The 25,883-nt window shown below is 35.1% G+C and overlaps 3 protein-coding genes and 1 long non-coding RNA gene across 4 annotated transcripts; 1 reads left to right on the top strand and 3 right to left on the bottom strand.

Moving 5' to 3' along the window:
• Positions 1-792: 792 nt before the first annotated feature.
• Positions 793-11,969, bottom strand: LOC137958714 (serine/threonine-protein phosphatase PP1-like). The gene is made up of 5 exons (XM_068805810.1): positions 11,947-11,969; positions 5,845-6,017; positions 1,178-1,737; positions 902-1,102; positions 793-816 (listed from the first exon to the last, which is right to left on the bottom strand). Exons 2-5 carry the CDS (start codon positions 6,011-6,013, stop codon positions 793-795), a joined length of 954 nt encoding a protein of 317 aa, XP_068661911.1. The 5' UTR covers positions 6,014-6,017; positions 11,947-11,969.
• A 3,860-nt stretch (positions 11,970-15,829) lies between these two features.
• Positions 15,830-16,677, bottom strand: LOC137960177 (uncharacterized protein At5g01610-like). Its single transcript, XM_068807692.1, has one exon. It carries the CDS (start codon positions 16,481-16,483, stop codon positions 15,959-15,961), a length of 525 nt encoding a protein of 174 aa, XP_068663793.1. The 5' UTR covers positions 16,484-16,677; the 3' UTR covers positions 15,830-15,958.
• Positions 16,678-17,770: 1,093 nt separating this feature from the next.
• LOC137960414 (exocyst complex component SEC15B-like) lies at positions 17,771-20,874 on the bottom strand. Its single transcript, XM_068808040.1, has one exon. It carries the CDS (start codon positions 20,740-20,742, stop codon positions 18,313-18,315), a length of 2,430 nt encoding a protein of 809 aa, XP_068664141.1. The 5' UTR covers positions 20,743-20,874; the 3' UTR covers positions 17,771-18,312.
• A 4,217-nt stretch (positions 20,875-25,091) lies between these two features.
• Positions 25,092-25,827, top strand: LOC137958380 (uncharacterized). The gene is made up of 3 exons (XR_011113979.1): positions 25,092-25,221; positions 25,361-25,471; positions 25,555-25,827. It is a non-coding gene; the product is annotated as an uncharacterized lncRNA (long non-coding RNA).
• Positions 25,828-25,883: the final 56 nt, after the last annotated feature.

Raw genomic sequence — 25,883 nt, 5'->3', positions numbered from 1 at the left:
ATGAATATTTATAATATTCTAATATTATATATCATATTCAAAAATAGAAAATTTAACTTACCTTAATAAGGTTTTAATAAACTATGTTATAACAAAGTAAAATTTTAATTATGTTATAAAAAGTTTTAAACATTTTATAATACAAACAAGAAGTTTGTCCATTTGATGCGTGATAAAAAATAATTTTTATAGTAATAAATTTACCAAATCTAACTCAAATATATCATAAAAATTTCTAACTTTTATATAATACTAAAAAAAAGTAGCATTAGTCTATCTATTAAATTAATATGTTGGTAAATCTAAACAAGATTTATACATGATAAAATTTTGTTTTTGTGAGTGAATGATATGTGATATTGTTGCACTAACTCCATCTAAAAATAAATACTCAATAAATAAATTTAAAAAGCCACACAATAAGTGGGAATTTTTTAAAAAAATAATAATAAATTAATAATCTCATACTATAATATACTAAAAGTGAAAAGTGAAGAAATCATTTTAACAAGTGGGTCAATGAATTTAACCACAATTCATTCTAATTGTTCTAAAGAAAGAAGAATGCAGAATTCGGTCATTTACAAAGAAAAAGATAGTATATAATGATCATTGTTAATGTACATAGAGTATATGTCGCACTGACATACTTCATATACATGAAATTTGACTATTACAACTAATGTTGGTTGGGCATAAATTAAACAATCTAAATATGTACAAAGTTGAATATATCTCAATAAATCTTGTAATCTCTAGAGAAGTTCTCCATAACAAAGTATTGAATGTTAATCAACTCTTTCCAGCTTTAGAAGACTGCAGTAAACCCAAATACATTGTTAGAAAAAATTTCTTAATAAAAATAAATAATAGTACGTATGAGAATGAAGATAGCAATTACCTTTGGAGTTTTGTTCACATCGGTAGAATTTGTCTTTGATGATTTCTTGTGAACAGGCTTTAAGATTTCAAATGAACACATCAATGATTCATTTACACTTAATAGGGCACCTGCATTGTCAAACTCCCCACCATAGTTAGGAGCAGAAAATATTGTCACCAATCTCCTTGTACCAAAGAATTCATATCCATCTTCAACAACCTAAAATGAAGAGAAATTATTAGCTAAGTAAAAGGTAATAAAATATCAAATTATTCATAGTCTTTGTCAACAAACCTGATGCCCTCGACATATTAAGTCTAGCTCATTATTATCAAGGAATTCCACAAGCTTATCAGCCCCAAAAGTACATGATACCCCTCTGTCATTATCTGCCCAACCTTCAACTTTAGGATCAGGATCAGACCACAATAAGTCACATAAGAGACCACTATCTGGGATTTCTGTAGGCCTTTCAATATCTTTTATTTGACCTAAGGTATGCAATTCTGGAGATAAACCCCCATGCATACAAAGGATTTTCTCTTCAACAAGTGCAGCGACTGGCAAACAATTAAAGCAATCAGTAAAAATCTTCCATAGACGAACATTAAATCTTCGTTTGCACTCATCATAAAATCCATAAATTCTATTAATCTTCGCGTCTTCATGGTTCCCCCTCAAAAGGAATATTTTATCTGGGTATTTAACTTTGTATGCCAAAAGTAAGCAAATTGTCTCCAAACTTTGCTTGCCTCTATCAACATAATCACCAAGAAATAGATAGCTAGCAGCCGGTGGAAAACCTCCAAAATCAAATATCCTCAATAGATCAAGGTATTGTCCATGAATGTCACCTACAAAATGCCCAAATTTAAAAGGTCTATAAGAAAAATAAAAAATAATGACAATAACTAATTTAAATGGCAATTAAAATCACACTTAAATTTATCAAAATTACTAAATATTTATAATATTCTAACATTGTATCTCATATTCAAAAATAGCTAATTTAACTTACCTTAATAAGGTTTTACTAAACTATGTTATAACAAAGTAAAAGGTAATTATCTTGTAAAAAGTTGTAAACATTTTATAATACAAACAAGAAGTTTGTCCATTGAATGCGTGATAAAAAAAAATTAAATAATAATTTTACCAAAAAAACTTATACATTCTACAGAACTTGAAAAAATTTGAATAGTTTTTTAATCATTGTGAGACTATCAAAGTTAAATAAAAACTAAAAGTGGATAATATGACATGGTTTTATAATTGTATTAAAAATAATAACAATATTTACTTATATAACCGTATTGATATTTAGAAAGTTAAAATTTAGAACACTTTAATGACAAGTAAGAATTTTATTAGAATAAGATATGATGTCTTTTAGAAATATATGAAGGATCAAAGAGTTAAATTTTTATCGATGATAATTTAAAATTTATTTTCTAATGTTTCTTGGAACTACTAAGTGAATATTATATATCATTATGAAAGTCAACACTACAAATTAGGTAATGAAGGGTTATGTTTTTTACTCCATTAGTTTGTTGCTCATTAGATGAAAATCAATGTAGTACAAATTAATCATTAAAGTTTAATAAAATTTTGTTTAACATATGAAATAAACAAACAAATCAAAATAAACATGAAGATCTCTTGTACTTGATAACCATAAATGTCTCATTGCTTTCTATTTCCACTCTTTTAAATATTTTTATGTCATTAAACATTCATTTCTTTCATTAACAACAATTAATCTCCATGCCCCTTAAAGAATAAAGAAAGTTATCTCTCAATGATTATTTATGTACCAAATATCTTATCATTCTTAAATTGTCATAGTATTACCCTACGCAAAAACACAAGATCTTGGTAAAAATCGTGAACTGACATTCAAAGTGAATCAATAAATATTAATAACCGATATTGTCGAACATTCATTTTTAAACTTGAATGAATGGAAGTACTCAATTCATATTATACAATTATATATAATCATGTATTTGAAATACCTCATAGAGTTCTCTAAAAGAACATCAAATTACCATCACCTAGTTACTTCCAAGATAAAATAAATCCATCTTAAGGGTTTATAGAGAAGAAAATGGTGAAAAAAAATAAAGTACAAAACCATAAAAATTGAGTGAGAGAAGAGGAAAAAGAAGAGACATAGTACCAAATTAGTAGAATAAAGTTTAAAAACTCAAATATAATTATATAGTCTGGATGGAAAAAATTTAAATGGTAATATGTGTTTCAAAAAGCTGAAATAACATTTAATAGAAATAAAAAAATTAAGAATATGAAACCTGTTAATGTTATAAACTACTCCACAATATGTTGAATTTTGTTAGTCACATAATGTTGATAGAAAGTCTCATAAAAATGTAAACAATTGAAATTTGTAAAACAATAAAATGGGAAATAAAAATTTTAAAATAATAATAAAAGTAATCCCAACGTTTATAAAAATGAACACAACTTTTATTAAATTTGAATGAGGAAATAAAATTAATAAATAAAATTTAAATTTTAAGATAACTAGCATCATATTATTAGAAAATTGAAATAAAGTATCTTAATACAAAATTTACTCAAATTTATATTTACAATCCAGCACAAATAAATAATATATTATTATTGAAACATGTCAATTTTTTAATATTATTTGTAAAAAATAGATAAATATACTGACATAGAAAATACTAAATAATAAAATATAAAAGATTTCAAACTGATAGACGATCTGTTTAGGGTGTAGGGTTTAATTATTAATCAAAACATGAATAATAGTAATACAAAAAATATAAATTTAATATAGATTTAAGCTATAATTTATCATGCAAGATTTATACTAATACAATTGCATCTAAAAATTATTAAAGTAATTAAAATATAACATTTAATAAAAATAATTGAAATATTTTAGTAAAAAATGAAAAATTAAAATTTAAAAAGGATGAATGACCTTATTATAATTTTATTTTAGGTAATTTAAAAAAAATTATAACTTTAGAATTAAATTTTGAATAATTTAAAGTTTAACAAATAACAACAAAGTAAAACAACTCATACTATTTTAATTTTTTTTACAATACATTTATAAAAATTCATATAAAAAATTTGCATCTAAACATTTTCCAAAATATTTTCTTCTAATTTAACTATATTATACAAAAATAATGAATGTTACTCATAAAATTGAAGTGATAAAATTATCTAAAAGTAATGTATTTTCATATTCAAAATTGTATCAAAATTAATGATTTGATTCTAATTTACCAAAAACGTTTAACACACAATTTTAAGATAATATCAAAATTAAGCAATTAAATGCAAATGATATATGCTTATTTACTTGTAATTTCGTAGATCAAACACATCAAAAGGTAATTCTTAGATTTATATCATGGTTATTTATACTAATATCAAAGACTATATATGTATGTGTGTGTGTGTGTGTGTGTTTGTATTTATATTTATATAGTTGTGTTTTTGGTGGAAATGACATTTCTTAGTTAAGTAAAAATACTATTTGTTAAATAAATGGGATATTTAATTGTGAATAATTTGTTTCTAATCATGTCTTTAAAGTAAAGATATTTATTTATTAAAATTTTTATACGTTTTGTATAAGTTTCATGGAAATTAAATTGAGTTTCCTAGTTAGTGTTTCTTATTCTTTGTCTAATTATTTCTTACAAGTTTCCATTTTACGCGTGTAAAATGTTCCATAAAAATTTCTGAAGAGTTCAATATATGAGTTTCATTTTGTGTTTCTTAATCATTTCATAATAGTTTCCTATAACTAATTTTTTAATATTTATTAATCCTTCAATAAAATTTTAAGAGTTTCTTATAGTTTTTTTAGAGTTTCTCATTTATTTCATTTTTTATGTTTTGTATCCATTTTTCATTAAGGTTTCCTAATTCATATTTAGTTCTCACCCTATCCTATAACAGGTTCAATTTTGAATCCAACCTTGCCTCACCTCATAAGTTCTCACTTTATTTTTGTCCTATCATTTCTTCAAATTTTAAAAATGCCTACACATACTAAAAAAAATTATTTTATATAAAATTAAAGATTTATTTTGACTAAAATTCTTATCCATGACTACTCTCACTTTTGTAAAAGATTTTTCTTTGCCTTTGAAGAATGCACTATTTTGTAAAATATATGGTATGATAATGACATAAACTTTTTGGGTCAAAGTTTATAAGGAGTTTTTCTATTTCGTTCTTTTCTTTTTTTGTCGTTTTGAATTCCTTATTCATCCAAGCGGTGAGTGGAAAAACACATTCTCACATAGAGTAAGTTCGTTTTGAATTCCTATTTCATCTTTGTAATTCTTAAAAGAGATATATACATGAAAAATTAGACAAAAGATTATTACACAAACAAGAAGTATCATATGCAAAAGATGAGAAAAATATGATATTTCAAATGCACTATATTACACAATTTTTCTTAATAAAAATAGAATGTAAAAGCAAGTCAAAATACTAAAAAATAGGAATGCTGTGTATAATTGTAGACCTAAAACACATCTATGACTATAGTAAGGAATGATTTATTGGTCTCCATTCCAAATTTATATTTAAACCTATACTTTTGATTGACACAATGAAGAAGAAGCTATCCAATTGCCTTTCTTTAATCTTAGTTTGTAAATGTTAAGGCAACCTCATAACATGCTACAATCATTTTTTTTTATTTCTATTGTTAAGGTAATTTACCATAGACATTATTCACATTGTATATCAATCCACAAAAATCTTTCCTACATAAATTAATATTAACTTTGACATAATTAATCCTAATCAATTATTTATCCACAAGACCTATGATATGTCCTTAAACATTGTTAACCAAAATAAATAAAAGAAGCAAACAAAAATTAAATAGAAGTGAAAACAAAATAGAAGTTTAACAAGAATTCATATATACTAACCGCATATCTTGATGGGAGCTTGAATCTTAAGTAGGTTAGGTTGTGATAGAAAGATTTGTCTAGCATTAACACAAAGTTGGCGAATTTCTGATTCAGATAGTTGAACCTGTTTTCCGCCTCTCCCTTCAATTAGCCTACGAATAATATCATCCAAGATGGCTTTGTCCATAGTTTCCATTTAAAATAATGTAAAAGAAGGAAAGAAGAAAAATAGAAAAAGGTATTCTCTCGTCTTGTTTATCTCGCTAGAAAGAACGTTCTCTTTATCTTATTTATCTCTTCTATTTTCTTTTAATTTTCTATATTTAGTTGTCTGGATTTGATTATTCCCTTGTAATAGAACCAATAAATACTATTTATGATCTGATAAATTTGAAACCTTTAAAAACCGGTCAACTATCTTGTTTTCAACTTAAATTAGTAAGATTGTTCCGATCATAGTTCAACAAACTCACATACTATATCTGGATCAAGATTGTTCCGATCATAGTTCAACAAACTCACATACCAGATTTGGATAAGTAGCCTTCTTATAAAATGTTGTTGCATGCACACCAAAAATAGGTAAATATCAAAATATAGATTGGGTTGGTCACTTCAATCATCAAACTTCTATTTATATGTATCTACCATTAATGTTGATTGGTATATAACATTGTGTGAAGACTCATACAAGCCAGTAAGAGACATCTCATACATTTTATATATCAAAATATAATATTCTTAGGTATCATATTGACACCATTAAAATCTTATTTATGTCATTTGAATGAACACAACCAAACCACTATTAATTTTATGCCATTATATATCCCTTTTAAATTTATGGGCAGACAATTCTTTCTTCTATGGAGTTTTATTTTAAAAAAGTTTTATCAATAGTTTGATGCAATTGTAGGTGTTCAAGTGGGTAAGCTTGGTTGAGCTATAGTTGAAAGACTAATATAAGTCGTTGTTACATTAGCTTAGGCCAAAGGATGGACCTTTATAATGGAAAACTTGAAACACAAAAAGATAACATGAAAATCTAAGTTGCATTAAGGAGGAGGGAATGTGGACAAAAATATTGATGCACAAATAAACAATACCAAACTAGTGGTTTATATTAGGTTATAACTAAACTAAAACTCATGTTTTTAATAGAATATTATTAAATATGTATTCAAGAAAATCAATAACATAATTCAATAAAAAAGTATTGAATTATGTTATTGATTTTCTTGAATACATATTTAATAATATTCTATTAAAAACATTATTATTTTTTACTTATTAGTATAATTGGTTGACTAATTTTGAACATTAATTAGATAGTTAAATATGTAACTTTTTACCATATTTGGTTACACTTAAATCTACTGTTTATTAGGTGTATTAATTATATTTTTGAGTTATTATACTTTTACAGTTATTGATTCTTTATTGACTGTATTTTATGTATACATTAAAGCATTTTATTCATTTGATGTTTGTCCAAATGATTATACAATCAAATTAGTCAAGATAAGAAATTAGTTTTGTGAATTTAATCAATTTTTATTTTTAAATACCGCAAGTTAGTGATGTAAAATTGTATTTATTGTACTATTTACTTTTGTTGTACTTATTACGTTTATATTTTTGGGATTGTGTAACTCAAAGTTATTTTTTTCCATGTAAAATATTAATTAGTTGATACATTTTTTTCATTTTATATAAAATATGATAAATTTTTTAAAAGAATATTATATATTATTTTAAATGTGGACTTGATTGCTCCATTTTTAAACTTTGGTCATGTTTTATATATTCTTGGTATTATTATTTAAATGTTTTTCATATGTTTATTTATTAAAATATATTTTTTAATAAAATTTCTCTCATTTTATAGTGTCTGACTTTCTTTTATGTTGATCATGTCCAATTATTATCGTAAATTGATAAAATTATCAAGTGATTATTGAATACCACAAAGTGAGTATGATTTGTATTTTATGGTATAGATTTTGCATGCATCATGTAGGGCCTCTTTGGAACCCACAGAAAAAAAAAAGTTATTTTTTGTTATTTGGCAGCAAAGAATCATTGGGAGTAAAGAAAATAAGAAAAATAACTTAGTTAATAAATTTTCTCACAAAATGATGAAATTTGGAGAGAAAATAAAAAAATAAAAACTTGAGATAAACTTTTAATCACCAAAATTTTACAATATTACTAATTTTATTTTCTTTTTCTTTTTTGACATGTATCCTAACAAAAAAAAACTATATTTCTCTTCTATATCCAAAAAAGAGAAAAAATATGTTATGGTCCTGAGTTAACTACCTATGTCTTCCGTTCCTAATAGGTCGGTCTTTTGGGTATTATTGGCTAGGTGCTTAACATTTGGTATCAGAGCTAGCACTCGGTCGCGAGTTCGAATCCCAGTGTATGCTACCGAAGCAGAAGGGGCGACCAAATGGAAGGGGCCAACCTGGAGAACTGCGATGAGGCACTAGGACTGGGGAAGCCGCTTGAGTGGGCCGTTGCTGGTGCTGGCTCCGTAGACGTCGGCTCGCAAAGGGGGGTGTAATGTTATGGTCTTGGGTTAAGTACCTATGTCTTCCGCTCCTAACAGATCGGTCTTTTGGGTAGTATTGGCTAAGTGCGTAACAAAATACCTTTTGTTTTCTTCTTTTCTTTTATCTTAACTTTTTGTGTGCCAAAAATGATAACATTTTATACTTTCTATATATAATTTAGAATGCATTTACTTTTAGGACAACTTTAAGCCCTCATTAGATGTAAGCGGATGAAAACTTGTTGTCTAAATTATAAGGTAGAAGGGACAAACTAAGTAAGGTCCTATTATGTTATTTAACTAAAAATTATCCAACTATCGTTAAATTACTATTAACATATAAGTTCAAGATAGAGATACGTATAAGAATCAACATATATAAGTTCAAGATAGAGTCAAACTTAAACTCTAAAAAGTTGTAATCACTTACATCTCTGTAATAATTTTATAAATAGTATACACCTAATCAATGATACTTACGATAAATATTATTCTTTATTCCTAAATTCAATATGGTATCAGAGCTTCAATCGATTAATCAAAACCAATTCACCATCGCTGGAAATTGCCATCTATTGTCATTGCCATCGTCATTGCCATCGCCACTCCCTATCGCTGGCAAAGACCCTACGCCCCTTCTAGCCTATCTACCTATAGTTTCTCCCCGTAGTTGAAAATCGCTAAAGCTAAACCTTGGGCCTAACCTCCACAACCTCTCCTCGAAACACTTCGCCTCTATCTCGACTTTCCCTTGAGCCATCACCCATGTCAACCAAAGCCTTCACCCATCTCTCTTCCCTCGTCGCTACTTTCCCACATAAATCCCTCCACCCCGTTGCAGCCTACTGCTCATCGCCAACTGTCGACTCCCACAACCTCGCCATCACCTCGTCGTACCCTAGTCAGAGCAATTGATCTGAACCTCTCCAGTCGTTGTTGCCCCACTGCCATCGCTTGCAACCGTCTACTCTGCTAGCAACCTCCCTCACTAGCACTGCACCAGAACCCCTACATCATCTCAGTAGTGAACAAGAGACCTAAGTCGACGACCAATCCCTCGCAGGCACCTACACAACGTGTGAACTCGCACCTGTAGTTCACACATGCGAAGCAAAAAAACTCACTGTGAAACCTCTTTTCCCCAACCGGACGATGCGATTCCGTATGCCCCAACCGCTATTAATGTCGTTGCCTTTCCACATCTCTTCACCGAATGATGCGATTCCGTCCGCTTCAACCACTACCAATGCTATTGTTTTTCTCAATTGCTACCAATGACACTGTTTTTCTCAACCACTACAATGCTCTTCCACCAAATAATGCGATTATGTCCGCCCCAACTTCCTACCAGTGTCGTCGCTCTTCCTACCGGTGCCGCTAGTCTTCCTTGCTACTACCTGTGCCACTGCTTTTCTTAGCCGTTACCAGAACCGTTGCTCTCACCAAACCACTTCTAAGAACACACCTCCTCTATTTTTTAAGACTAAGATTAGACTCTCCTCTTGGAGCTCTATCTTGAAGATAAGCATAACAATCAACATATGAGTTCTAGATATACTCAAACACAAATTGAGTTATAATCACCGACTATCTTTGTTATAATTCTATAAATAGTATATGGCAAATATTATTCGTGGTTCCTAAATTCAATACGATGAGTTCGTTGAGAAAACTTTCGTTGGAGTTTTGATTTGAATTTTTACAACTAATGCAATCTGATAAAAAAATGAAGACTAATTCAGGACACTCGACAGAGTGGCACTTGTCAGAGGTTGTCAAAATAAGGGAGAAGACAGGCGGATCCTTTCAACGAATATTTACAGGCAACAATCAACATGTACAAACTTGGAAGAGAAAGAGGATTGCTTAATCGAGTATTACTGTTAACCGGAAAAAGATAAAACGAAATCGAAACATATAAATTGTTGAGGCGGTCAGATCTGAAGAGTGAGAAAAGACAAATGGACGCATCAACATACATGATAGATTGATTGGCGGACGAAACTCAGAGAAGCCAGTATGGCCTGTGGCGCACTGACGAGCCACATCAAAGCGCAAAGCAAACAGCAGCCGCACACTGTTCTAAACAAAAGCTATGACGAGTGCGAGACGATTTCGGCAGCAGCTACAGTCTCCAGATTCCGTGTTTATGGCACAGGAAAGCGGAAACAAATTTCGCCAGCCTTTGGAGCCTTAAACCGACAGATTCAGTGACACAAAGAGTAAAAAAACAGAAATAAAAAGTCGTTCGAAGGTCGAGCGATCCTCATCCTCTTCCATTGAAAACACAAGGGGAAGGGGGGCGGGGCACCTTCTCAATGCTTGCTCCGGAACCCTTCCTTCTGACGCGGCTCGCTGCGTGGAATGATTTTTTTTCTCCTTCCGTGTCGTTTCCTTCGCCTTGTCCCGTTCAAGTCGGCTTGCGTCGAGTGTGGCGTGTCCAATCTGGGATATTTTATAAGCAGTTTGTGGAGTCGGTTAAAAGTTAGTGGGTTTCCGGCTGTTGTCCCGAAGCGCCTCTTTCCTTTTCTTCACCTAACAGATATTTAGTCAGAACATAGCTCGCAGGCTACGTTAGATGGAATTACAAGGTTTCTAGTTTGGGTTTGTCTGAAAAAAGACAAACTTACCCCCGGGCGAAGGCAAGAGGCGGTAGGCCCCACTGGCCGCCTGACCGAGGAATTGACGACTTCTGGATTCACGATTTTTAGTACGTCTACATGAGGCTCTGACACCTGTCATCTTCTCATATGAGTCCCCTGACGACGACGGCTTCATTGACGCGTCACGCTTCCTCTTTCTTTTCGCCATCTTCGCCCTTTCGGCGCCTATAAATTTCTTTCTTCTCGTGGAGCTCTTCACAACTCAGCGGGCCACATAGAAAGAGGGTAGAAAGCATCGGAGGAGCTTCGTTGCGCTGCTGTATAGAGCTTTCTGTCGTGCTACCACAACAGAGCTTTTTACAGTAGCTTTTGTGTCCTCTTATTTGAAGTACCCTCTGATTCGAAGGAGAAATGGCTCGCAATCTATCCAGTTCTAAGCTTCTCGCAGCTGTTGATTACGCCGTCTCCATATCCAGGTAAGCTGAGCTTTTCACTTGTCTCGTGGTTTGCTTTTCATCCACTCTCGGGTTTCTTATAACCAGGCCTGAACTGAACCTCGGTTGCGTTCTTTGTTTGCCTAGTCGGAATCTCTCATCTGCGGCGGCAGCTCCAAGCGTGGTGAGAGGAAGGCCTGCGGTGGTGGTTGTCAGACCTGAGGAAAAATATTTGAAGAAGGATGCGACTGATGCTCCGGCTTCATGGGTGCCCGACCCGGAGACGGGATACTATAGACCCAGCAATAGAGGCGCGGAGGTGGACGTGACCGAGTTGCGAAGGGTCCTGCTCAAGAGGAGGGATTAAGAAGAAGATTCATGACCGTTCATTAGGGATGTTACCGTTGTTATAGTTATTTGTAGTTCGTATCAGAAACAGGCGTTGGTGGGGGGTCTTCACTTTTTCCCCTTCCTCCGTTCATATCCATAAATGAAACAAATTTAGCTATTAGCTGGTCAAGAATTACTCTCTTGCTTCTTCTTTTTCTGTGGCTTCGTCTCGGAATAAATCCTTTTAATACTAGCAAACGAAGAAACTGAGAGGCGATACAGCAGCTCTATAAAAGAAGTTAAAAAATTTAAGTCTTAACAGATGGGTTCATGTGAGCAATGAATTAATTATTCTTAACTTCGATCCAAGAAGACGGCACAAAAAAGCTCAAAAACAATGTCGGCCATTTAGCGTTTTGAAGTTTCATCAATTTCGTGAGATGTAAGCAGTTATCCAATAGACCATCTGATGAACTGTTTATTTCCTGGGCGACTTCTGTTCATAAGAAAACGCAGAGAGAGTTGGCGCTCGGCTGTGCTGATCAATATCATTGAGAATTGGCGCTCGGCTGTGCTGATCAATATCATTCTTTAAGTCAGAGGAGCCTATAGAAAAACACACAGAAGTACAGTCGCAAAATGAAAAATGAATAGATTGAAAAGCACCCTTCCATCGAGAGGTTAAGAAAAGAGGGCCGAGAAGAATTGGCCTTGTTTAGTGAGAAAGTAGAAAATATGCGCTCCATGTGGCATGGTTGCTGCGAAGTTCCCATCATCGCACTGAAGGTGGTGGGGATGGGAACCACTTGTTCACGTTCACATTCGGAAATAATTCCTGGTTTCGCATGTCGCTCTCCATCCATAAATTAGCTAGAAAAGACGTGATTTTGATGAGAGCGTGGACTCGACTTTTGGAAAAGTATCTACGAGTTTCTTCTCAAGAATGGGTTCGTAAGATTCATTATAAATTTTTCCCCCCAATAATAGGTTCTTGTAGCTGACTCCTTTTGGAGTCGTTTCCATTTGATTCTTACAGCACCTGTTGTCTGCTCCGACATTGAAGTTTCACCAGACTAAGCAATATTTTATAAAACGACGGTGGATTGATGTTTTAAAGCAGCTAAAGGACGGAAGACCATGCACATGGGCTCACGGGATTTCTGGTAAAAGAAGACGACGCAAACCAGATTTCAGAATATAGAATTGTATGGAACATCATATATAGATGGTCTCCAACTCCAAAAGTATTTAACGCCTAAGAACGCACTTTCTGCTCGCTTATCCCATTTAACGCCTAAGGGACACTACATCACCTTCCACAGATGATGATGATAAAGAAGGCTCCCTTCTCAAGCAAAAGGTCAAGTCTCATTACGGTGACTCTGACAGATAAATGAACATAATTCAGCCACGTAAAAGCATACAATGCCCCTTTGATTGCGTCGATAGCCTCGATTATTCGTGAACGAGTTTTAGGGGTTCAGAAAATTCCACCCATCACATCTATTGTAATCGAGAGCAGCCTACAGGTTCATAAAATTCCGGGAAATTTTTCATTGATGAGTCTTTCCAGTCGAGCTTCTTCAAGGTGTTTTTCTCAAACGGGATGAACTCCATTTTGGATCAACTTGGCCTTCACAAGTGCTAAATGTCAGTTTGCGGAGACCACGAAACCAATATCAAATTTCATGAATACTGAATCAACCATTGAAAGAGTCAAATGAGATCAGAGTCATTAAACCAACTTGGAATATACAGGCTAGTACTCATTGATTAGTACCTATCTTCTATGCAGACTCAACAGGTATGGACTCTATCTTTTGTAAACGAGGTTTTCAGAATTATTAAAGACTTCAGAAGTACAAATTCCTTAACAAAGATATCCCCTCTACTGTGCTATCCTGTAGCAGTAGCAGCTGGTGCACTGATAATGCTCCAAAAAACTGTCAGACTGGCCTAAGTCAAGCAATAAGTCTAACAATTGAGTTTGCTACCTAAAACTTGATATTAAACAGCCTAATTTCAGTTCCAGACATGGGCACTTTTGATTGAGGCCAATCCATATCCAATTTGCTGCTCATGTCTGATGAAAAAAGCCTCTTACATAACAGCCCTGTAGATATTGCATTGTGAACAATTTTCACTTGCTTTCTTGATTTCCTATCATCACTTGCCATTCTTGATTTCACATCATCAGTTCAAGACAAGGGCACTTCTGATTGAGGCCTATCTGTATCCAATTTTCTGCTCATGTCTTATGTTAAAAGCCTCTTACATAATGACCCTGTAGATACTGCACTGGTGAACGCATTTCACTTGCCTTCTTGATTTCCTATCATCCGTTGCCATGATCCCATAGTCATTCTGTGGACACAACAGCTAAAGACCACTGAACACTATTTTTTCTAGTGATACATAGGCACCCGTTGCTGGGATAGTAAAACGAAAATTTTGTCCTCTGGCTATTTTCAGGTGTTTATCACTCTTCACTGGTTTTGGGTTCTAGACTCAAAGCTCAAGGATTCCTGAGTCTTAATGATTATGCATTAAGATGCATATGTTGCCATCATTTGTGTGGTTAAAATTATGCACTCTACTTGCAAAGGAGAAAAAGATGGATGCCCGGCTGGTAGTCCTCTCATCTCCTCTTATAAGCCTCAACTGCTATAGGTTTAATAGTGTGGAAAAAGTCCTATATCTGTTATGACATGGGAATCTATTGGATTTACAAGCTGGGTAATAAGCCTCCTAAGGTGGCTAGTCAATCACCGATGGAATTTAACCTAACTTATAATGTCTCAGAGCTTGGTCCAAGCCTAGATTGTTCCATATTCTTGAAGATCACATCTCTGGCCATCAGTTTGTATGTTCTCTAGGCTCGGATGTGAGAAAGAATGTCAGTGCAGGTAAAAGTCTCATATCTGTTATTGCTGGGGACCCAGTTGGATTCATGAACATGGCGATAAGCCTCCTAAGATGTTTAGTTACTTCAGGATGGAAACTAACCCAACTTATCAAGGTCTGAAACATGCATCCCTTTTCTATTGTTCATGAGAAAAATGGCTGACAGACCATCTTTGCAAAGCACAAAATGTACCAAGCTTCAGCAAAATTCATCTTTGTTTTTACACACACACACAAAAAAAAAAGAAAAAAAAAAAAAGAAAGAAAGATTCATCCATGTTTGCCTCTATTTCCAAAGCTACTTGTTTCAAGAACACATCCATTCTTTACTGTGATCTAGTAAGATGAAAACTTTGTTTGGTACTTTCAGAAACTATCCATGTAAACCTAGAAAATCAGATACATCAAATGTTCAAAGCATTGTGCAATGTATGAGATAGTAAGCGAAAAAAAAGGATATGAAAAGACAAGTAAATTGTCATGAGTTTGAGGTTTCAGTGTAAGAATAATACACATATACCCACGCTTCTAATTAGTTGCAAATCAATATGTGTTGTTCCAAATGACCGATACTTCTTTTCCTTGTTTGCAGACAATATGACAGAGGACAGACAAAATTTTGTCAAGTTGACAAAATCATTGACTCAACTATATTCAATTTATAGGTTTTGGTCGGATTGCACACAAAATAGAGAAACAAAAGTTGCCGAAGACAAGAGGGCTTGTGGGTTAGTGAAATCTCAGAGCTTCAATCTGTCCTAATTGCTCCAGTCAGAGCAAAGAGCATTTCTCCACTTTGAGATGGTTTCATCACACTCCATTTACAAATTTTTCAACCACTTTTGTTACATTGTAACTCATAAAAGACCCTGCTTTCACATTTGGCAGCTTTTGTGCCCAAGCCCTGGGGTATTTCTAACAAATGCATGGAATAAGATACTTGAGCGTTTAACAGAACATCTGAAAACAGAAGATGCAAGCACTAGAGTTTCTCAAACGAGTACAAGGTCTCTCCTCTTTTCCATGGTAAGGCTAGAATACTAACACTAGGGCACATGTTTGGGTTTTTTCTCCACTAGAGGTACTTCCCCACATCAAACTCTAGGTCTGCATATTCTGTCTTCCAAAGGTAAATCTAACCATGCGATGATCCGTGAAGTAATCCGCAAGCAAAATTGGTAGAAAGAAAGAACTAAAATGCATAAAACAGGCGAAATACGAACATACATACTTCCCAAGAAGTGGTAAATCTGTTATTGTATCTAAAACTGTTTACTCCAAATCACCTTACTTACACAACAATTCTAGGTGGAAGAAACAAAGGGTCTTCCATTTGTGAGTAAACTGGGTCCGTTATCACAGTTCAATCCGCATCCACACCCTGGGCACTCCTCGAAATTATCGATGGCAAAATTGGCGGAGACGATCCCGACGGAGAAGTCCAGTTCGTCATTAATCCGTCTCACCTCCACGATGTTGAGCCAAAAGAGGAGAACCTTGACACTGACTCCACTCAAATTCCGCAGCATATCCTTGGAGATATAACCGCTGATAGTCGATTTGTACTTCAATTGGTAGGATCCTTCGAGGGAAAAGCTGCAAGAACCATTCAAATAAGCTTTAAATCTTCCGGTGTCCCGATCGAGCTCGTAGCCGAGTGCTCCTTTGGGAAGTAGGCCAATGGGTAAATTATAACCCTCCAAAACTTGGTAGGCAGAGAGGGTATCGTCCGACAAAGAGTAGGTCGGCAAGGGCCCTGCGAAGAAGATACAGACGACGAAAAGCAGAACAAAGAGAGGCATGGATCTGGGTTTCGCAAGCACAGGCATTTCTCTTTCCTGAAGATTCCCCCCAATAAAACTGAGATTCCGTATCGATCACTGATTATCGTCCAGCAATATTTATAGTTGTAAAGGGTTAAAAGAGAACAGTGCCAAACGAGAAGAGGGAAGGCCAGGGATAAAGGAGGTTTCCAGTCAAACAGCCTGCCGTGGAGTGATCATGGGCCACGGAGAGAGCAGGACAAAAAATGAATCAAAATTGTTCCTCGGGAGGCCGGTGCAGTGCGCCCTGTTTCTACCAACTTTGGCACTCTTTTCCTCGACTTTGAGTCTGCCTCCCTGCCCTTCATCTCGTTGGGTTTTCTCATTTCACATCAGCAGCAATGAAAAGGGTGCGCAATTCCATCATTTTTATGACGTGTAAAAAAATGCATTTTCATCATTTTATGTGAAAAAAATACGCATAATTAACATGGAAAAATAGAATAAAGGATACTTACATTCTTTTACTATAAGGAAAGGGAAAAGGTCAAAAGGTTATTTTTTTATTTTACAAGAGAATAATAAAAACAAAAGGTTCTTAAGTCTATTTTCGTCATTTTCGAATGAAAGAACAAAATATATTGAAGGTATCGCAAACCAACTCAGTAAGTTTCCTCATCTTCTTAAAGTTGCATTACAAATATTGGAGAAAAGAACTCAATTTTCAAAATTAGAATAAAAAATGTTGCTTATGAAGTCACAAATGATCAATAAATCCGTGTACAACCGCAAACCGTTGTCGTCACTATTGTCATTGGCTGGTAGATCCCCCACCCCATTTGCATCTATCATCGAGCTTTGGTTAATCAACATGATTAATGAAACCCTAAAGGGGAATTCTGCACCAAGAAGAAGAAAACAAAAACAACCGTTACTCTTCACATCTCTTCACGGGAAGATGCACTTTCTCCGATTCCATCCGCCCCAACTGCTACCAATGCTACTAGACAATGTATTATTTCCAATTTCTTCCTCCCCGGTCGTTACCAATGGCGCATTCTCCCCAGTCGTTACCAGTGGTGCTGCTCTTCTACGTCTCTTCACTGGACAATACATTCTCTCCGATTCTATCCGCCTCAACCGTTACCAGTACTGCTACTCTTCCCCTTTTTTTGCTACCAAGAACCCTCAAAAACAAATCTCCTTATATAATCAATACCAAATTCACAGTTTCAATTGTAGAAAAGATTGGCCTCTCTAACAGTAGCTTATCTTGATGGGACATGATAAAGAATTATTATAATCCCTTCAATTATCTGATAAGAACCTATTGTATTATTTTCTCATGTAAATCTTATCTTTTCTATTCTAAATTGCATAAATACAAGTAATTGCAAAGTATGGTTCAGTTAAATATCTACAACCAAATACTTCTTCCAATCAAACAAAGAAACTAGAGAGAAGTAGTGTCTAATCAGGACTGAGTCACCAAATGCCACCTTCATGAGTGGCTGTCAGAAAAGCCAGCATTCATGAAATTTACCCCAAAAACTATCAGCTCCACTACAAATTAAAGTAGGCATCTCACCAACCACAGACAAATTTAATCTCTATCAATACAGTAGCTCTCCCATCATCTACGTGAATACCAGAGCATTTAACCCTTAAATGAGCCAACTGGTACTGATTCCTAAAACAAGAAGCTTCAATCAAGTGGAGGACAAAACTTGGGAGATAAGATGGTCTTTCAACCCATACAGGGGCTAATCTAACCTTTCAAACAATCACCGTTTCTTTTCGAAATGATATTTAATTCCTCTACATCCAAGCAATCAAACCAAAAGAATGAAACAAAAGAGAACAAGCTCTCTTACATGTAAGGCTCCCCAAGACATTCAGCTAACATCCTTAAGTCGCTTTATCAAAGTATCCAGTGACTTCTTCTTAGGGTTCTGCTTCAATCCCCTGGTTCCAAAACTACCAAAAAGTCGATCCGAAGCATCCCTGAACTTCTCAGAAATGATCACCACTTTCTTATAGTCCAAAGCACTGAAATTTTTCTCCCTGATAACTGGATTGAGGAAATTCTCTGGGACATTGCTCATAAGCAAATTAACCAACTGCCTCGCTTCTGAAAGAGCCCCCTTCAACTGATTTGTGCCGGAATCAGAATCTTGAAAGAGATGAGCTTGGCTATCTGCAAAGGATTCAAACATTCGGATATCCACATCAATACCCATAACAGCATTGCCATTAAACCTTTTGACAGAATCCGCAAGAAAGACGCCCACTATCTTCTCTGATATATGGGCGAGTACACCATGGAGAGCTCGTTTAAGCACTTCCACTGGCAAAATCTGTTGAGCAGTAGAAACCAAAATCTCCAGATATATAAGAACTTCGTTGGCATATTCGTTTCCATTAGGTGGGAAGTCATCGCTCATCCAATTTATATTCTCTGTTAACAACATGAAGTCATCAACCTTAGCTTTAAGTAGCCCTGCTAGATGCTCCTCAGCAGCATCACGAGCATTCTTGAGTGGGAACTGTCTACGGGCTCGCTCAGCCATTCTCACTGGGAGTCCTGACAATTGAGCAGCATGCCGGAAAAAGAAGTCACAAGCCCGTTCCAGAACTGCCATATTTGCCGCGATCTGCATAGCTTGAGAAACTCCATGAACTGAAGAATTGATAAGTTTTACCAAAGAACTATCCAATACTTCACTTAGAAGCCGATCCAAAGAATTCTTTACCACATCATAAGAATCTAACTGTCCGCCGTAAGACAGAAAACTAATAGAATCTTCAACGAAAGAACGGACAATCCGGCAACAATCAGGCACCGTGGAGGAAAAGGGCGCTACATAAGGGAAAGCTGGGATTATATCTGAAGTCTGTAATTGAAAGGAAAGCACATTCATGGAATACTCGTACTCTTTCTTCATTAGCATCTGCTCAAACTTATCGGCTGCCAGGGCATCAGTAATTAGTTTTCGGCAATCCGACAATAAGAGTTCGTGATACTTGTCCCGGTGTTTACTCAGAACATCAAGCAGTGCATCCACTGGAAAGCCGTATCTGCGTAAGGACACACCCAGAAGGCTCACGTAGTCTTTGATTAACAACAAGTGACTAGCTGTTTGCATTCTTGAGAACTGATCTTCCAATACAGAGCACATTTTACTCACGGCGATATCCCAGAGATTCTCCACTTCAAGTTTAGAGATTAACCCACCACCCGTACGTAAAATTCGATCTTCCACAATGAAAAAACCAGCAATTTGCGCAAAAAACTGCTGGTGAGATTCAAGAAATGGGGTCATGGAAGATACCTGGAAATCGGATGTTAATTGGAGTTTGCGATTCTCAAGATAGTACTGTTTGAATCGATCTTGGAAGCCTAGGGTTTGGTTGATATGGTACGCTCTGTACAAAGGAGTGAGATCAAAGCCGAAGCCGCCAAGCTTGTCGTTGGGTTCATCGCCATGACTGATAGTGGGATCTTCATCCTCTTCTTCTTCAAGGGTATAGATGCAGTTTCGCAAACTGAGTCGGCTCTGCTCTTCGGCCTGGCGCTGCTTAATCCTAAGCTCTTCGTCCCTCTGACGGGCAGCAGAGGCCTGGCCGATGGCGACCTGTCCCAAATTACGGCTCACAACCCGGATCTGCACAAGCCAGTCGCCAAAATCCTTATTGATCTTCCGCTCGATGTGGGCTCTGATGGCGGGAATCTGCTTCTCGAGCATCCGTTGGAAAGTGGAAGAGGGGCAATCGTGGAGGTGATCGCGCTCGATGGCGTCAAGACATTTAAGAGCGAGATAGAAGTTGGATGCTTGGAGATGGGCGTTGGCGCGACAGCACAACTCGGCAGTTCGGGCGCAGGCGCGGGCAGCATGGAGGGCCAAGGCGGCGTTGTGGGAGATGTTGCGAGTTTCAATGAACGCATCGAGGGAGGCGAGAAGGGGGGCAGCGACGGACTGGAGGCGAGAGTTGGAGAGGGAGAGAGAGGTCTCGAGGGTGTCAACGTCGGAGAGAAGAGATCGGAGGTCGTCGACGGCGCGGATGAATTCTTCAAAGTGAGCGCGGCAAACTTCTTCGATCTCGGACTCCTTGGAGCGGGCGAAGTGGCGGAGGTGCTGGAGGAGGGTGTCGAGCTTGCCAGAGGCGAAGGCCTTGCGAACGAAAGGACCGAGGTCTTCGCCGTTGCAGATGGCGGAAAAGAGGAGGAGGAGGTCGAGTTTGTCGGAGGAATCGGGAGAGTCGGGGAGGGCGGCGGGAGCTACCTTCCGCCACATCATGGAGGAGGGGTGCTGTGGCGCCGGCATGTCTACAAGAATCTCTCTTTCTTCTATCTTCCCGTCTGTCTGGAATTGGAGACCCAGAGGAGTTATGTTGTTTGTTATCGAAGAGAAAGAAGCGGGTCAGAATTTGGAAAGCAGAGACGGTGGATTTGTTGATTTTTCGTTTTTGTTTCAGTCCACTAACAAATTGACCTAAAAATTATATCTTAACCATCCAGGACGTTTCCGGCGTATCAGCGGGTCCGTCTTCTTTCTGAGCTCTGTCGTTCAATACGTTTCAGAACTTAAAAACAGTGATAGGGTGCCATTACCGGAATACAGTATACGTTTTCTTAAAAAAAAAACTGAACTCAGAAATCCAAAACGAGTCCATATAACAAATCAAAATTTAAAAGTTACAATAGAATGCGAATATCAAATTTGTAAGGCTCAATTAGACTTGGCCAGTTCTCAAGATCATAACAGTTCGCCCAGGCCAATGTTGGGGATCTTTTAAATTTTACATTCGAGAGCTAATCTAAGAAGCATAGAGCATAGAGGGCAATCTTGTGTACAGAAGAAATGGAGATATTTATGCTCCGGTAGAACCGTCCATGTGTCGGCGGATTCCCGAGCATGAGGGAAGAAACCGACCACAAACTTATCCGTGTAACGGAAGAGAGCGGTTAGAGGTAGAACACTCCACTTTCCTCCTCGTGCCGACCTGCGAATGTCATCCACTCTCCAGCCGTCTGCTACCCCAGGGCAGATTTCTCCGGGTTATGTCTCGGCTTTATCGATCCTATAACGGCCTCTTACATGTCACTGTTTTAATAAAGGGCATTTTTTTAAAACAAAATCAAAATTTTATTTAATTATTTTTATTAATTAAAATATTAATATTAAAATTAATAATTTAATCTTAATAAACTCAACATATTTAATTATCTTATCATAATATCAACTTAGGTATCAACTAATATGAAAAATAATTATAATATACATGTAAGCACTAAACTTTATGTTATCTACACATTTAAATAATATTAATTTATTTAAAAATATTAAATAATAATAGGTAAATAGGTAGGTTAATAAGGATTTATTTTGTCAGACCCAATTATCATACCCAAACCCAATTAAAGGACTTGCTTATTTGTGATTTTGAAATTCAAACTAGAAACTTGAACGGGCGAGTGGACTGGGACTTGAGGGCTTTCTTATGTGATTGTAGAACTATGCCTTACAATATTACTTAATTAGTGGATCACTCTCAATGTCATATTTCAAAAACTCCAAAATTCTAAAGATTACTATTGGTTCTCGCTAGCACTACTCGTTACCACTAGACATCCTCCCAATCTCCATCTGGTATGCCATTTTTCTCCTTTTTGTTACCATTAGTCATCTTCGCCATTCGTTAAAGAGGGAAAATATAGAAAAACCCTAAATCTTCCTTCCTTCTCCACATATTAACCCTAATTTTTGTGCTAGATTTTGTCATCCCTTGCTTCAGTATATGTATATCTACACATTATCCCCCTATATTTTTCATTTATCTCAAAGTTTCCTACCTTCCTTAGTTGTGAACATTTTTCAACGTTGCCTTTGTGTTGCTGAAGTCATTGGATGTTGCCAATGTTGAGGAAGAAGTTTCCCTTTTTTCCTCAAGTTAAAAAATGTGTTTCCCCCCTTCTTTACATTTAAAGTTTCATTATTTAGTTGTTAAACTTTCATGTTTTATAGTTATTCAACATTATGATTGTGAACCATTAGCAAGTAATACAAGTAATTATACTAAATTTAATATGTTATGTTGTTTCTCAATGAAAAAGTTTTATTGCTTTTTGTTGTCGGTGAAGAACATAGACCTTTTTGCCTAATTTGTCTAAATATCACATAGTTCCTGTTAGTCTGCTTTACAATTGCACTTACTCCCTATTATCTCATATGGAAAGCACCTGAATCAATCATTAGTAAAGTGATAGAGGCCGGGAGGAATGGTCCTAAAATACCTCTTAGTTTGAAACAATTGAAGTTTGTTGGATATTCCAAATGAGAAGCTCATAGGAGAAACACTAAACACACTTAGTAAACCCACTAAAACCATTTCAAGACTCATACAATTTACGAATAATATATAAGAGTATTAAATAAATTTAATAATAGTATATTAGAGTACTAACAAGATCTTGTTAACCTGTCACTTTGTTTGTAACAATCTCTCTACAATTGTTTGCAAAAGATTAATGGGAGACTTCTCAATATTTTTCCATCCTTCAATGTGGTTAACCTACATGGGAAAACATGACTAAGATAAGGAAATTAGTTGCTTTGGCTTCATAGAAGATAAAGGTGAGTTGATATCACATATTTTTTTTCTTTATCTGAAACTTGGTTTTGAATCAAATTACTGACAAACAGTTGAATTAACTTGATTTGATCATATAGAGTCCTAAAAGGTTTGTTTTTCAAAGAGTATGGACTGGAGATGTATAGGGAAATGGATGTGAAGAAGATGAATAACAAGACTCTTAATGTAAGTTTAGGAACAATTTAAAATCATATTACCAATCAATATTTTAGAGCTGAAATTTAAGAATGCATTTGCTTATTAGAGCCAATCTAATTCACAATATAATTTGCTCTAGTCTATAGTTGATCTGATCAACACAAGAATAATGTATAGGGAACTGCATGTGAAGAAGATGAATAACATAGATTACTAATGTAAGTTTATGAACAATTTAAAATTATATTCCCAATCAATATTTTAGAGTTGAAATTTAAGAATGCTTTGCTTTTTACAACCAATCTAATTCACAATATAATTTGCTCTAGTCTATAGTCGATCAGATCAACCCAAGAATATATTGTATGAAGATTTTAAAGTTACTCGATTTTGATATCTAAAACATCTATGAATAAACACTTATTTTGTATAGCATCTGGAACCCAACCCGAATGTGGATCATTCAATTCCTTGATTCCAATGCGACATACTACAAGAAAATAGACTTCTGCTAGCAATCAAATCTACTAGAAAAACTCCCAAATTTGCAAACCGACCATCTTCCAACATAATTTTCAAATTTTGTTGCTAAAGTTTAAAAACTTTAATAGTAAAAGTCAATTTCGCTATAGAGAAAATTCAAAAAATCTACCAATGAAATTCAATTTTATTGGTAGAAATTGAAAATGTTTGTCAGCAAATCCGATTTTGTTGGTACATATTCAAAAAATTCGACTTCTCTAGTAAAAATTCAAAAACTTTGCCAACAAAATTTGAAATTCAATAGCAGAAGTGAACTCTCTACTAATCAAAATTAAAAAATCATAGTAAAAGGTTACAAATATAAGAAGTAATTTTTTTTCTTCCAGTAGAATTTTACTATTCATAGGTTGAGGTCTAGAATCTAACGGGTGAGTTAATTATATGTTTTGAAAAATATTTGAAAAATTAAAAACTTAAAAATGTTTCCAATGAATTTTTATTTTGTTGGTAAAAGAAATTAGTAAAATAATATTTTTTATTTATCCTATTTAATTATCAAAATAAGAAACAATAATAAATTTTAAAAACTAAAATGATTAAATTATAAAGAATGTACAAATAAAATGCATAAAACTAATATAATTATATAATAATAATTAAATTATAAAAATACACGTAAAAATATAAATTATATAAAAATGTATAAAAATAAATAAATTTAAAATATACATTAAAAAGTACATATCACTGCGAAGGAGGATTAGAAGAATGACCATTATCACTCTCTATTTGTAGTTGATGAAAAACTTATGCATCTCATCTTGGAGACAATGGTTGCAAACCAAACATAATTATTGATGATTGTAGACAATGGCAACGTAATTTTCTTGCGTACTCCAAAGAGTTTCACATTATCCATTTTCCACCTTTCACCTGGCATTTCCTTGGCATCGACAATGGTTGCAAACCAAACTAATCCGATTAAAATGTTGTAATAATCAAAAGGGAATGGGAGTTCAGGCCCTAACCTCTTGATCGTTGGACCAGCCTGTAAATCTCTTACTGATCCAGTTCAGAGAAATTTTGGCCCCTGCCGCAGGGAAGGAAAACCGATCATGTCTTTTCTTCTTTTCAGAAATAAATGATCCGCCAATTCACTTTTTTTTTATAAACGAAAGCGGCAGTCCCAAGACACTGCACTTTTGGCATGTACAGAAATTCCAAAATCTAAAAGAACATGTAACGGTCGCTGTGGAACATCGTGATTCTCCTGTAAAAATGTATTTCTTCTCCATTGTAACGTCAAAGCTTCTAGTTTACGTTCGACTGTTACATTGACTTCACTCCTTATATTCCCTTCGTCTTCCTTCCTTCATTAACAAATTAAAATGTCGGACAAAGGAGCAAAGAAGGGCAAGAAAACCAAAGATCAGGCCGATACAAAGGTGCTTTCATGGCGAGATAAGAATAACCAGGCTGACATGGAAGAGGAGGTGATTCGGAAAGAGGTGGATGAACTAGTGTCCTGGGTAAGTCCATTTACCTTGAAGTAGAAATGTGGAATCTGTAGTCTGGTACTGAGTTACAGCCTTACGGATCCAGTTTCAGAATCATTTACAACTTTTAGTTTACCAGATTCTTGGAAGATTAACGTGCTTGCAATGACAGACGAATTTGATAGAAACTATGGACGAACAGCAACTGAAGGAGTACGTGACCAACAGACCTGAAAGCTTGCAGAGTTTGAAGATAGAGAAGAGTAGTGCACCAAGGAAAAAGGTGAGAGTCATTCTATCTATTTCCATCTTCCGAAGAAACTCTTCTGATTCTACGGCTAAAGAGAAAGTGGGTTAGTGACGCAGGTGCAGAGAAGCGGCAAGTCCAAGTCCTCTTCTGCTTCTAATTGGTTAATGGCAGCAGTTTGGAAGTTCCATAAAGAAGAAGGAGACGAAGACTAATACGAATGACATAAAATCTAAGCTCCAGAATAACTGATGGGCGATCAGTTTGCTTCAAATTTCAATGGCTCTTTTGCAGATTGCTTACAGTAGTTTTGATGTCTGCTCTCCAAAAACCTCTCTCAAGGAGAGAGAGAACCATTATCTGTAATCTTTACCAAAAAACTTTAATGGTATCTTTCCAAATGGGTTCTTTTCGGATCGAAGTGTGGATCGATCTCAAATAGGGAGCA

This window comes from Aristolochia californica, unplaced genomic scaffold (genome assembly GCF_029961685.1).
Source record: "Aristolochia californica isolate CCGP_79_NKW_82.1479 unplaced genomic scaffold, dmAriCali1.0.hap1 SCAF_3, whole genome shotgun sequence".
Taxonomy (NCBI): Eukaryota; Viridiplantae; Streptophyta; class Magnoliopsida; order Piperales; family Aristolochiaceae; genus Aristolochia; species Aristolochia californica.
The sequence above is the reverse complement of the archived record's forward strand: the minus strand, read 5'-3'. Positions and strand labels throughout refer to the sequence as shown.